The sequence below is a fragment of the Vipera berus genome (assembly GCF_964194415.1).
Source record: "Vipera berus genome assembly, chromosome: 2".
NCBI classification, from domain to species: Eukaryota; Metazoa; Chordata; class Lepidosauria; order Squamata; family Viperidae; genus Vipera; species Vipera berus.
Genome location: NC_138203.1, coordinates 55,128,056 through 55,141,188, shown reverse-complemented (window position 1 = coordinate 55,141,188; position 13,133 = coordinate 55,128,056). Strand labels below are relative to the sequence as shown.

The window sequence follows — 13,133 nt, the reverse complement described above, 5'->3', positions numbered from 1 at the left end:
AATTTTGGAAGGCAATGGACACTTGAATTTGAAAAAAAATGGCATTCTATTTTAGTTTTTAAATCCTCAAAATTGTTATGGTAGATTCTTTAATTATTGGTCAATGTTTTGCACATTTTAATGCAGTGAAAATAGTAACATGAAATTGAATTTAATCCAAAGATCTGATTTCTTGCAGGCACATAATATTTGATGTACACTACAGTACATGCATGAATATTTTGAAAAATTAGCTTATTTACTTTAGTGGAGAAATTACCATTAAGTACATATCTTACCATGCAATCTATTCACTTTACTGAAATGAACAAAATAAATTGAGAGATCTATGCATCCATTCAAACATATTTAGATCTCTGGTTGAATAATAGAAATTTCTTTGGAAATTTTCAAGCAATATTAAAAAGTTCTTTTGTTCCCTTAATAAATTTATTAATTTGTTCTCATGCAAAACCCATATAGAAGATTTACTGGAAAAAAAACCCTGAGGTTCTATAGCAGTAAGCATGATTAATGTATTTTGATGAGATTCCTATAAAATAATAAAATATTTATAGTCAGCAATGAAAACATGAATGTTTACTAAAATGGCATATTAGCTTTCTAAACTTCTCTGTAATCCGCTAAGGCTCCTTTTCACCACTGAAGTAGCATAAGAACAATACTTGTGGATTGTTTCTCAAATGATTGTTTCAGGACATTCAATCATTTTTGTTAAAGCACCTCTTTGTCACTAAAGGAACAACAAAATCCCAAACTATATTTTTATTGGGTTAATTTGATTTTTGCCTTTTGTGCTGCCAGCTATCAAGATTGTCAAATAAACCAGATTTGATTCATAAATAATAGTTCCATTATCTCTACCGGGCCATTGGTCAGGGTACCTGAAATTTTAATTCACTTGTTCAGCTAAATTTCATCCTCAGTTCATGGCCATAAAATTCTGTATTGACAAACTTTCAACCAACTTTGACTCTGAGGTATCTAGTCAACATTTTTCTTCGGTGTGGATATTAGTTTATTGAATAAATGGCATCTGTTTTCCTCCACATCACTAGTGGAGTAGGTATTTCCTTTTGACAGCTTTGCACGATTTATGGCTTTGCATGCTCTGAAGAAAAATAGTGCTAAGCAAAAAATTCCAATTCATTACCCCTTAGTACTTAATTAAGTTCATACACATTGCACACTATAGGTGAACCCTGAAATGGCTATGACAGCTGCTGAGCCACAAGTTATATTATCTCTCAAAGATAGAATGACGCTTAATTATCTTGACCTCTTTTTTCCCATCTGGTATATCCATATATTTTCCTTCTATTTTGTCCCCCTCCTCCACTTTCCAAGAGATGTACCAAACTTAGATTATATTCTTAGCCATTTTCTCTTATCTGTGTCTTTAGGTACCCAATATTTTTACAAATAATAACACTAACCTACAGCTATTATCTGTATGTTTCATACAGCAGCAGATGAATTGCACTGCACAGGTTCCCTGCTAATAACCCTCCGCTGCTGAAAAGAGTGTCACCCTGATAAAGCAAAAGCAATGTTGTCTATGTAAGCAGATACAGAAGTAAAGAGTGTCCATGCTTTTACCTGTCAGGGTTCTGTGTACAAACATGCATTTGCAAGAGGATCCGCTGGGTGAAAGTCTTAAAGCATTGCCCACATTTCCAAAGATGCCAGTCACTAAACTCAGAATTTAATTGACTTGTTGATGTCGGACTTGCGAGGACTCGTTGGTTTTTTACACTGATCTGGTTAAATCCTGATTCGAGAGAACCCGATTTATCCAGAAGAGAGAAATTCCTGTTACATGGAGTCTGTGGAAAGACTATGGATCGCTGTGGAGGGGCAGAGGGCGGTTTGCTACTTTTGTTAAATGGCTGGAGAGTATCTTGTCTTGACATGGCTTCCATTACAGTTGAAGGAACATTCACTGGGGGTGGGGGAAGAAAAAGAAAATTTCTGTCATTATAACACAGCCTTCAGAAATATGAAAAAATATATTAGTATAAACACACACCATAATCTACTTATCTTTCATTGTGTTTACAATAAAGCACTGAATTCTAATTGTAGAGATGAACAGATGAGCATTGCAATGAAATTTTCCCTGGTTTACACATGCAGTCCTGTATGGTGGTCAGGAAGTGGTAAAAAAGAATTCCAAAAACAAATTTGAGATTTATATTTCTGGATATTTCCTCATGCCACGAACATCATGTAAGTGGAAGAATAGCAATGCAAAAAAGTCTATTTTTGCTTGCACAGACATTAAAAAAGTGGAAAATCTTATTTACCACACATGAAACATTCCAACTGATTATTTTCAGAATTTTATCACCATTTTCATAATAATGGCAACAAAGTTTAGTTCATGTGAAATAGTCTTGGATATACCTATCTAATATTTATAGGTGATTATTTCATTATTTCTCTTTTGCAAATTTTTAAATTCATTATGAAAAATTGATATACAGTTAGTAGCAAACAAACAATTTACACAAACATATATGAAGAAAAATAATTCATTAGGCAGGCAATTCAATGCAGATGAATAGATGAATAAATCTGGATGTTTTGTATATTTTCTCCAAGCAAGCATTTTTCAAAGCAGATAGGATGGGTATAGTCCACATCTCTTCCCTTAAATTATTCTTTGTTTTTAATTTGGTTGTTGTACTTTTTAATTGTATGCCACTCAGAGTCGTTGTTCATGAGATGGAATTTATGTCTGAGTAGACATGAATAAGAGCAATGTACTAAATTGTACAAAGTGAGTAAGTGAAATTCAATTTTTCAAGTGTCACAGATGTCTAAAATAATTACAGTTGTTTTCAACTGTGTCTCTGTGTGTAATTGACATATTTCAGAAACCATAAAATTAATTATATATCCAGCAACCAATAATATCAATGACTGCTCACACTTCATATCATACACTCCCTCATCTGGAACAGAGATGGCAACCCATTCTATCCCCATTTAAATGCACTTATGCTTTCCCATAATAGGTATACCTGTCAGAAAATCAAAATTTGGAACTATCATGGTCTAATTATTACATTTTTAAAAATAATGGTTGCTTATTCATTACAGAATCCCACTGATACCTATCATACTTTCCAGAGAAGAAAAGGATAAGTTTGTTCTTAAGGAATTTATCATGTAAAATTTGACACATTGTAAAATGGAGGAAGGGGGAGGGGAAAATGGATGCAGGATAAACAAAAACAATCAAAACCACAGGCTGAGTTCTGCCTTAACTGCTTGTTTCATGACAGGTTGAGTTACCTACAGGGCACAGGAACAAATAAAGGTGGACATACTGTTGCATTAGTTTTTACGGTACTCTGTCTCCCCATTATACAGTATATCTGTGGATGTTTGATCTAGCATCTGGGACTGTCTATGATGCAGTGGCTAGAAAACATTACAGCTGATGCAGAAATATTTTTTGACCAGGTCCCTCCCTTTAAAATGCAAACCACTCCCATTCAGGTTAAACATAAGACTATATGTTTCTTTATATGCAACAACTGGCAGCACTTTTTTTAACTTAAAAAGATACAGAACCTGGTGTTTATCAAGTATCTGTACACACAATAGGGATGTGGTATCATCCTCAGGAAACACTAACTTTTGTGATAGACCAAATGATAAATTTCCCTGCTGGTCTAATATTTCACAATGATTTATAAGATTGATATTGCTTCATAATGCTCACTAAACTGAAGGGTTTTTCAGATCCTAACTAACATCTTAATAGAAAGAAAAGGTATAACCTGTCTATTCAGAAAAGTCTTTTTTGTAAACAACTGCTTTTCACTGATTAGTGTTGCAGTACTTAAGTTAATAGTCTTGCAAAACCTCAAATTAATAGTCTTCAAATACAAGCAAATGTGTATTATAAATGTAAGTAATAATGCTACGTCTTGTAGTAACATAATATTAGTTCCTATAGTTAGCACCTTCAAAACAGTTTTTCATATTGAAGGTGGAAAATTCATATTTGTTGACATGGTTCAATCGATAGGGCAGGGATCTACTTTAATCCAAATACAAATCATGCATTCATAAGATACTTTTTTTAGGTAAAGTGCCACTTACAGTTCTCATCCTGTGCAATGCACTGCAAAGGGATTCCAAAGAAAGATGTGTAGCTGTCATTATACCACACCAACAACTCAGTGCCTCTGGGAATGTCCATGCAAGCTCGGTAGAATATATTTGATCTGGTCATAGAACAAAAGAGAAAGAAAGAAAGAATGAGACCCCAGCATATTTTTTTATTAAAGTGCATCCTCCTGATCACCTGCATGAAAACTTTGACTAGCAAAAGCTATGCGTTCTGGCAGTCCCGGATATCACACATCTAGCTGACCTGATTTGATGTTAGCAGCGTTGACATCATCATTGAAACAGCAGTCTCAGGACACACACATTAGTATCAATCTGTATCTTAAGGTGAAGATAAATACAAAAGCTAAATAGATGATGGGTGACAGCTATTACATTGTGATAAAGCGGCTACCATAAAGGGCATTTTGAAGTTCAATACCATGTGTGGGTCTCAGCAAGTGGCTGTATGTTGCTAACCACTTGTTTGTCTCTTAAAACAAGTCAAGTTCTGAACTGGCTAATAATAGAATGGGAGACCACTAGGATATCAAAGTCTGTAGGCTAAACAGGAAAATCAAAACAAAATTGCAGAAGGGAGCAATGGCAAAACACTTTGGTTTTGCTAACGAGGACACTGTAGGGATGTTTCCATCTAGTCACCAGAAATCAAACTCAATGTGAAGAAGCTTCATCTTTTCTACTCTGCATAGTCAAAGTGTGTTATGTATCTTTTAAAATTAAGTATTGTTTCAGGCAATATACTTTTTCTGATTTATAGAAGTTGAGTTATAAATAAAGAACAAAATTGTAGCTAGTATCCCTCAAAAGCATGAAAACAATGCAGAAAGTTATGTAATATCTAAGATTATTTAAAGCTGACTGATGCTAAATAGTGCTCAACATCTTTTTAGGACAATTTAAAAAAATGTTTTTAAAACGCATATATTTCAAATATTTTTCCACCTTGCAATGTTTTGCTTACAAATATATTTTAAGTATATAATGCCTAACTAGCACACTTGTCCAGTTTTCTAATGAAGAAAAATACCATCATGGAAACTCCCAGCTTGCCTGCTGATAGCTTGGCAGATAAAGAGCTTCCACCAGTTGCTGATAGTTGATGTGACATTTCAAAATGAGATATTCCGGGCATAAAAAGGCACCTATTTTGTTTCTTAGCATTCAGTGCCTTAGAACGGATTGTACAGATAATAAATAAGTTACATGTCTTCTTTGACAGAGAATCCAGAATAACCTTGCAGGTTTTTAAAAGACACTAATATAGTCAAAACTGAACAATAGATCCATAATTTCTCAGCAAAGTCATTTTTCTGGCATGTCAGAATGTTCCAAGTATGTTGTCACGAAAATAACAGAATCAGTAACAGTTATATGCTGGGAAGCGAGTTCCTGTGAATATTTTTGAACATTTTGAAAGTTAACTTTAATGTAATTAACTCAATGGAATTCCTTAACTTTTCTTTGTCTTCTTTGCAGCCTGAACAAAGTTGAACTGTTTTAAGCAAGGAGATGCTGTATGTATTATACATTGAAGTTCTTCAAATTCATTTAAATTCTGCCTTGCTCCATGTGTGCATACAGAGACACATACATACCCACTCAAAGGAAATCCATCTCCTTGCACCAAGCCATGCTATCACTTCATTGCTTAGTACAATCCAAGATTTGTACAAGTTAGACAGAGGAATGGCCTAAACTAGGCCTACTAAACTAGAGCTACAAAAAGCAGACCTTTCCTGGTAATCCATTTCTTTATTCATTCATATTTCTCTTTATGTATGATTTTATAATGTAGCTAATATAATATTTTCTTAGAAGGAAGCATGCAATCTGAAACAATAAGGGGAGGCTATAGACAGTGGTGAAACCAACCTGAAAGTAGGCATTTAGGAGCCAAAAGAAAAATTATCTTGACACTGTAGCTTGTCACTTAAACCAGTTACAGTAACATAAAACATCCTTATATATGATAGAAGGCAATTCGATAAATACAAGATGAGCATTCCTTTCTACCTGGAGTAACACCCTACAGAATGATATAGCCATAGAAGAAAGGAAGGGCCATTTATAACACCACCTCATGTGAAGCATAGATACAAATGGAGTTTTGAAAAAGTTGAATCCGAACTGCTTCCTGCAGTGAAGAATTGCTAAAAGCCTGAAGTCTGAGATAAAAGCTTGCAGGGATGGTAAGCCTTAAATTTAGTCTCTTTGTAAAAAATTGGCCAGAGTGGTGCAATTTGTTTCTTGTGTAACACTGCCGACATAAGGAGAATCCTTAACCACATTTTTCATGGCAGTGAGATATGCACTTGTCAACATATTTTGTCACCGCAAAGTGGCTCTTGGCAACAGGATCATAAAGATCAATAAAAAAGTGCAGATTCTCAATATTTTACGAGCAGCTGCAAAAATTTCATTTATCTTGTTACTTTCCTCTCTTACTGCCACCCTGTCTCAGGAGGGCACTGCTGGCTAAGCAGAATGCTTTTTCCCAACCTTCTATGAATATCTGACAAAAACTCAAGCCTTGCTCTCTTTCCTGCCCTCATTCTCTCCCCCTCCCACTATTTTCACCCAAGCTGCACATTTTATTAATTCTTTCCACCATTACATAAAAATCAAATTGGGGCAGAGTTATAAATCACCCGCATCTCCTGACTTCGAAAAAAAAATACAGTCTACTTTGTACTTCACCCTTGTAACTTTTCATCTCTCTGTTTGGCTTCACCTAACATAAACACAGCAGCCCAGCAAATGAATGTGCTAAAACCCAATGACACACTTTGGTGCTGAAAGAACTGAACTGTTTTCGAGCAATGGGTGGTCTCTGAGGAGTAGGCCAAAAAAAGAGGAAAAAAAGTGTAAGCATACACCATTCCTTACAAGCTCACAGAGCTTCCAAAACTTGCAGAAATCTCTGCATGTTGAAGTACATCAAAGGGATTTTTCCTCTTTCGGATAATATTTCCTTTGCTGACATGTATTTAGTATTGTGGTTGGATGACTCATAAAGATAGCTTCGTGGCGTCCCAACGCAGTTGAAGCAGAACACATGCCAACAAACATTATTGTCAGCTTCAAAATAAAAACAAAACGTTCAGCTAAGGGTCAATCAATCAAGAGCTCTTTGAAGAAAATTCCATTTAGATATTACAAATCATAACAGAATGAATTTAAACCATCTGACTTTCAGTGAGGAGGACGTCCATGTACAATAAAAATTAGATGGATTTTCAGGGTTTAACGTTTTTTTTATTATTTCTTTACACTTGGATGCAGTCCCTGGTGATAGATGCCAGGTTTTTTTTTTAAAAAAACCCCTGTTTTTAAAGGCAATGGAAAACAGATCAAGAGAGAAAATTTTAAGCAACAATTACAGAATGAACAGGGACTTATAAGTTCTGTTTAATATTGACAGATGTTTAATGGTTTCCCATGGCTGCATTTTAATTTAGAATTTGTCTTTTTGCTTGCAAGTATGCTCAGTTTAAGCTAGTGAATTTTGGGGGAACAGTGCTCTTATGCAACCAACTCTGTCTGCTGACTAGAAGGAGTCTTCTACACTCTTCTTAGAAAGAGTAAACTGAAGTATGACATCATTCATCTCTCTCTCTCTCGTTCTCTCTTTCCTCTAAGAGTATATCAGATGTGACACAGGGTTCTGCATAAGGACAACATATGTTCACAACTGTCTTAGTAGATCAGAAAATATCTCGATTACAAACATACCATCTACACTCCATTGTTTAGGTAAGTTGAGTGGCAGACATAGCCATCACACTAGCACCATTCCTGAAGTGGCATATGGTGCATTGTCATGTTCCATAACCTCTCCATTGTGCTTCAACAATTAATGTACTCTTTATGACAACAATGCATTAATTTCCATTTTAGTTTTGCCATGGATTAAATTATTTGTAATCAGTCAAAGCAGGGTTCTGAACACAGTGAGCAAAAGAAAAACAACAAACCACATTGAAAGAAGAGCTGGCATTAAAACCTCAGAGAAACAGCCCCCAAGAACTAAAACAATCCAGCCACAGGATAAAACTCTTCAGCCTCATCTCCCTACAGAAGGAACTACTCACAGACCAGTCTATGTTTCTATCAACAGTATGAATTCTTCATGAAGGGACCCACACCCTACTTTTACTAATAATATTATACTGAAACCTTTCTTCTTACAGAAAATGTTTAGTGGCCCAAACTGGCAAGTAGTTTTTCTTTCATTTCCTATTATTTACTTTCATGTTTAAGTTGTAAAAAATAAAGGCCTAATGACCATTGCATTCATGAAAGTTTTCCAGATTGTGAAGTTACTTTTATTCATCTTATTCTCTAATCATCTGTGAAAATGATTTTTGTCAATACAAAGAAAGTTAAAAGTATATGCCTTTTTAACAAATCAGATCAAAACAAAACAAAGAAGCTAATATAGCAATTGTCAAATTGGCCATGTGATATTGCCATAATGCCTAGTCATGTCAAATCTTTGTTTCTGAATTTAAAAGGGAAATCAAACAATCTTTATTATGGTCACAGACCAGCAAATAAAAGCATTAAAACAACAATAATAGGAAAAAATAAAAGTAAAAGACAGAATAATACATTGTAATTGGTAGTGGATTAACAGTGGGCAGTTAAAATTTGCCTAATTTACATACAGCATAGCAGAATTTGGTAACATTCAGAGAAACTACTTCATACTGATCTGATAACAGTAGATGCATGTTAAATAAAAATCAGTATTTCTCAGATATTTTATTAGATAAGGTGTTATAAATTGAGTCTCTCCTTATAGAAGATGCAGTATAGCCAGACGTGAGCTAGATTTTCAATGGCCCCTTTCCCACAGGGGCACAATTTCAGCTCATATGGTAGTTTTTTGTTTTAGCCCCCTAAAACTGCTGTGGGAAGTGTGTTGCAGCACACTAAGGTTAATGCTCTTTGGATTTAGGAAACAGTTATTTCACATAAATATCTTGCTGCTTTAAAAGGGGGAGTTTAAAAGGGAAATATTGTTGACTGAAAGTTCATATATCTATTCAGCATATTTACTGGGTGATTTTGTTTGCAAATATGACTTCTACATCCAGATACAACTTCTCATGTTTGATCTTTATTTCTTAGATAATTAGCTAATGGCCAGGTGCTAGCAGAAGGTGTGTCTACAAAGCTTTCTGTTTTTTCCACAGAGGAACTGATATTTTTTATTGTGAGTAAAGGCAATTAAGTTCTAAACCTTTCAGGTCTACATGCCATTTGAAAGAATATGTGCTGTACTATGAAGAGTAATGTCCGTGTTCCACAAGCCTTTCTCTCCAAGAATGGATTAGGCCCACACAACTCCACAGAAGAGATACATCCAGAACTATTGTCTGATAAACAAGCCACAAGCTTGAATAAACACAGTGGGATTGTTCCTCTCTTTCATTCTCTTTAGTTTGGTTTTGTTGAGCACCCAGTGAAGCCACTGGGAAACTTCAAAGGATTGATTTCTTTACCCCATGAGAGTGTGGTGTCCCTTGCAGATAAGAAAACTCAAGACATAAATACATGGTAGACTTATATTTCTCATCATTAACACATAAATTTTTCTAGCCGTTTCCTACAATCATTCTGGAAAATGCAACTTAAGTTTAATTAGCAGTTGGAACTTAACCAGCAGATGACCTTGAAAGGGAATTAGACAATTTTCCAATCTAACAGTGGACAATGCAGCTAAAATCAGAGCTGCTGCTGAGGGACAAAGAGTAGGCAAAGGTTACTTGGAATAAGTGCAATTGAATCTAGTAGGGGTTACTTTCAATCAATATGCATATAGTATGCATATTATAAATAAATGAAGTTTTAGTCTAATCTAACATGGTTCGTAGTATGTTTTTAAAATTGGAGCCTTAAATCTGAATTCCTCTACCAAATGAAAAGCAGGACAGTTCAGTTATGTGGATCAAGTCCTATTTTTGCACTGGCCTTGTTTTCTAAACAATTGCAAAATTTTTGCAGGACACAGCTTAATCGCAAGCATGAGTGCTACCACACTGTTTAATGCTTTCTGAAGTTGGCTGCTATTATGCAACCCCAGTTCAGGTGACTGATTATTCTTATAATACTAACAGAAAATCATCATATGATTTCAGTGCAATTTTTGCCCAGAAGCATCTTGCATTCATTTTTTTAAAAAAGCACTTACCTCTACATGCAACCTGGTAAGCACAGCTTCTTATCGTAAGAGAATTTACAAAGCCATAGTTTTTTTGCTGCAGTGAAATATACTATTCACATGGCATTTTTGTTGTTGCTTTCTGACACATATTTGTTTGACAAAATATGTACTATTGCAAATAAATTGAAATATTTGTCCGATAAGCTGAAGTGTAACTTACCTGTATTGGACTACAGTTAAATTTTGTTCCCCACAGTGCCGTGCACATCGAATATATCTCATCCAACTTGACTTACTGGGTTCCCCACCATCAATAAAGTGCTGTAGTGTCCCATCTTGGTCATATATCTGTAAATAGGTCAGAAGTCAAGTCATTAGAATGAATCATCCACAGTCATATTTGCTGCTGCTACGTGCCACTCTCGGAAATTTATTGCAGTGAGATTTCACAGCTTATATAATGCTCTCAGAAATCAGAGGAAACAAATGACAAAATATTGTTCGCGGTAGCAGTCTGTCATGCTTTTCTTATCAGGTTAGGTTTTCCCTATATTTAGCATGCTTTTCATGTATCTAAGATGCAGCCATAGTTCCCAAAGAATATTTAACCTATTCTGACAGAGTAAACTTAAATAATGAACTGTCATATAAACACACAAGCATACACATATGGAATCTGAATGGGAAAGGCTGAACAAGGGTCAGTACTTGCTGAACATTTTGTTGTTGTTGCTGCTGCTTTACTAAAATCTTTCCGGTATTTCCCAAGGCAAGTTACAGAATGTTAAAGAATAAGGCGGACAACGAGAAGAAGCCATCCTGGGAGAAATGTATGACATTCCTTCACACCATCCAACTGAAGAAATGATATTAATAACTGAAACACTGAGGATTCAAACTTAAACAGGACACTTTGGGGGAAAAATTACAGCCTTACACTGAGTTGGAGAACATTCATAAGCATTAATTCCTGAAGATGAATTTAGCAAAAATATTTACAACTTCAATGATAGAAAGAAGCCTTAGAGAAATTAGATTGCTTTTCTTTCACTTAGCATTATCCTGACTCTGAGACAAAAAAAAATATCCAGCCCTATTTCTAGATAAAACTTATTGAACAGTGGACAAATTCTGCGCATATATTCTACGTGGAGTTATTTTCCAAGAAGGTGGGAACCTGTTTAGGAAAAAAAAATTTTTTAAAAAAATGTATGTTCTTTATGTTGATAGGAAAATCATAGTCAAAGGTCTAGTATTATTACTTAAACTTTAAAGATTGTTAAAGAATATTGTGAATGTTTAATACTTTCTTTTGGTGGCACTAGCTACATAGCTTTTTGGTTCCATGGAGAATTAGAAATACAAGACCTAACTGAAAACAAAGCAAAGAGACTTTTTAGGGTCCATAGTTCCTGGTTCAAATTAACTGAAGTATACTTATGCTAAAGTAAGATAAAATAAAACTTTATCTTTATTTTATCTCACCTATTTAGAATAAATTGTGGGTTTGATATATATTCAAATTATTACAGAACTGCTAATTATTGCCATCGTTAACAACAGGGCTCCCCAGCACTCAAATGTATGTGAAAATATGTCTCAGTATGTGAAAATATATTTAATAACTATGTTATGTTGATATGAAAAGAAAGAATTAACTGAAAATCAAAGCCTCTAGGTCTAGGAATTGAGGGGCAAAATGATTGAGTCATAGTTTAACTCTCAAAGCCGCTAAAGCAGGGGTTGTCAAACTGCCAGCCTGCGGGCCGGACGTGTCAGCAGGAAACTGTGCCCACCCCATTGCCGGCAATGGAGAAAAAGCTTCGATACGTTGTGTGACGTCACGTGATGTTGCGAGTTCGACATGTCTGCCCTAAAGGTTATTTACAATTTAAAAGCTTTAAAGCAATATTACAAATGTATTTTGTCAACATTTAAAGAATTCAGCTGTAGTAACTAACAATTATTAATTCAAGAATCCAAAGCAGCTCTCTCCAGTCTTGTCACCAAGAACTGTATAAAAATGAATTATTTTTATTTTGCTATAATATTTGTGATCTATAAAATACTGTACACACAAAAAGATTGCCCACATACACAAAGTACTTGTCCAAGCTAATTTCAATGGAAAATATTTAACTAATGTCAATACTATTTTAAAAGTGTTCAGTAATGTCCAATACATAAGTTTGCAGAAATGTGTCATAAAGGAATAAAATAAAAATATTGAAATGTTATGGAATGAATGCAGATCTAAAGTGTGTAAAGGGCTGGACAAAAAAGAACATTGGAACACATTTACAAACACATCACTAAGTATAGTACAGAGCAATTTAGGACAGCAAAGAAATGTTATTATCTTATACCTAAAAAAAGAAAAGAAAACAATAATGAAACTTCTATTTACCAGAGTAAGTATAACAGACTTTACATGGAACATGTAAAAATTCCATTTACACCATTTTATGCCATTTGTATACCAATATCATCATGCAGTGCAAATTACAGTATAGTTTCACATTTAAACAAGGTTGATAAATAAAAATCTCCTCGCAAGTAGGCCATTAAATATTTCACTGTATTATTTTAGCCAGAAATAGGATACAATTGTACACACTATTTCTTGACCCCAGTTGAACATGCTTTTATTTCCTAAATATAAATGCATAGGATTGTGCTCTTAACAAAGTAATTAAACTTTTGTTTTAACAAAACAATGTCAGAGTGCAGTAATAATTTAGAGAATTGTTCACTCTTTTTTTACTGATGCCAGGAATTAATATTAATTAATATTAGTTAATGATGAATTAATTAG

At 34.5% G+C, this 13,133-nt stretch overlaps 1 protein-coding gene across 1 annotated transcript in view; it reads right to left on the bottom strand.

Annotated features, from left to right (window-relative positions):
• PRDM6 (PR/SET domain 6) overlaps positions 1-13,133 on the bottom strand; it is a gene marked incomplete at both ends in the record, with an annotated part of 97,822 nt that overhangs the window by 24,481 nt on the left and 60,208 nt on the right. Inside the window, 3 exons of the mRNA XM_081319776.1 lie at positions 1,600-1,942; positions 4,117-4,241; positions 10,539-10,666. Coding sequence (XP_081175902.1) covers positions 1,600-1,942; positions 4,117-4,241; positions 10,539-10,666 — 596 coding nt within the window. The remainder of the gene's footprint in view (positions 1-1,599; positions 1,943-4,116; positions 4,242-10,538; positions 10,667-13,133) is intronic.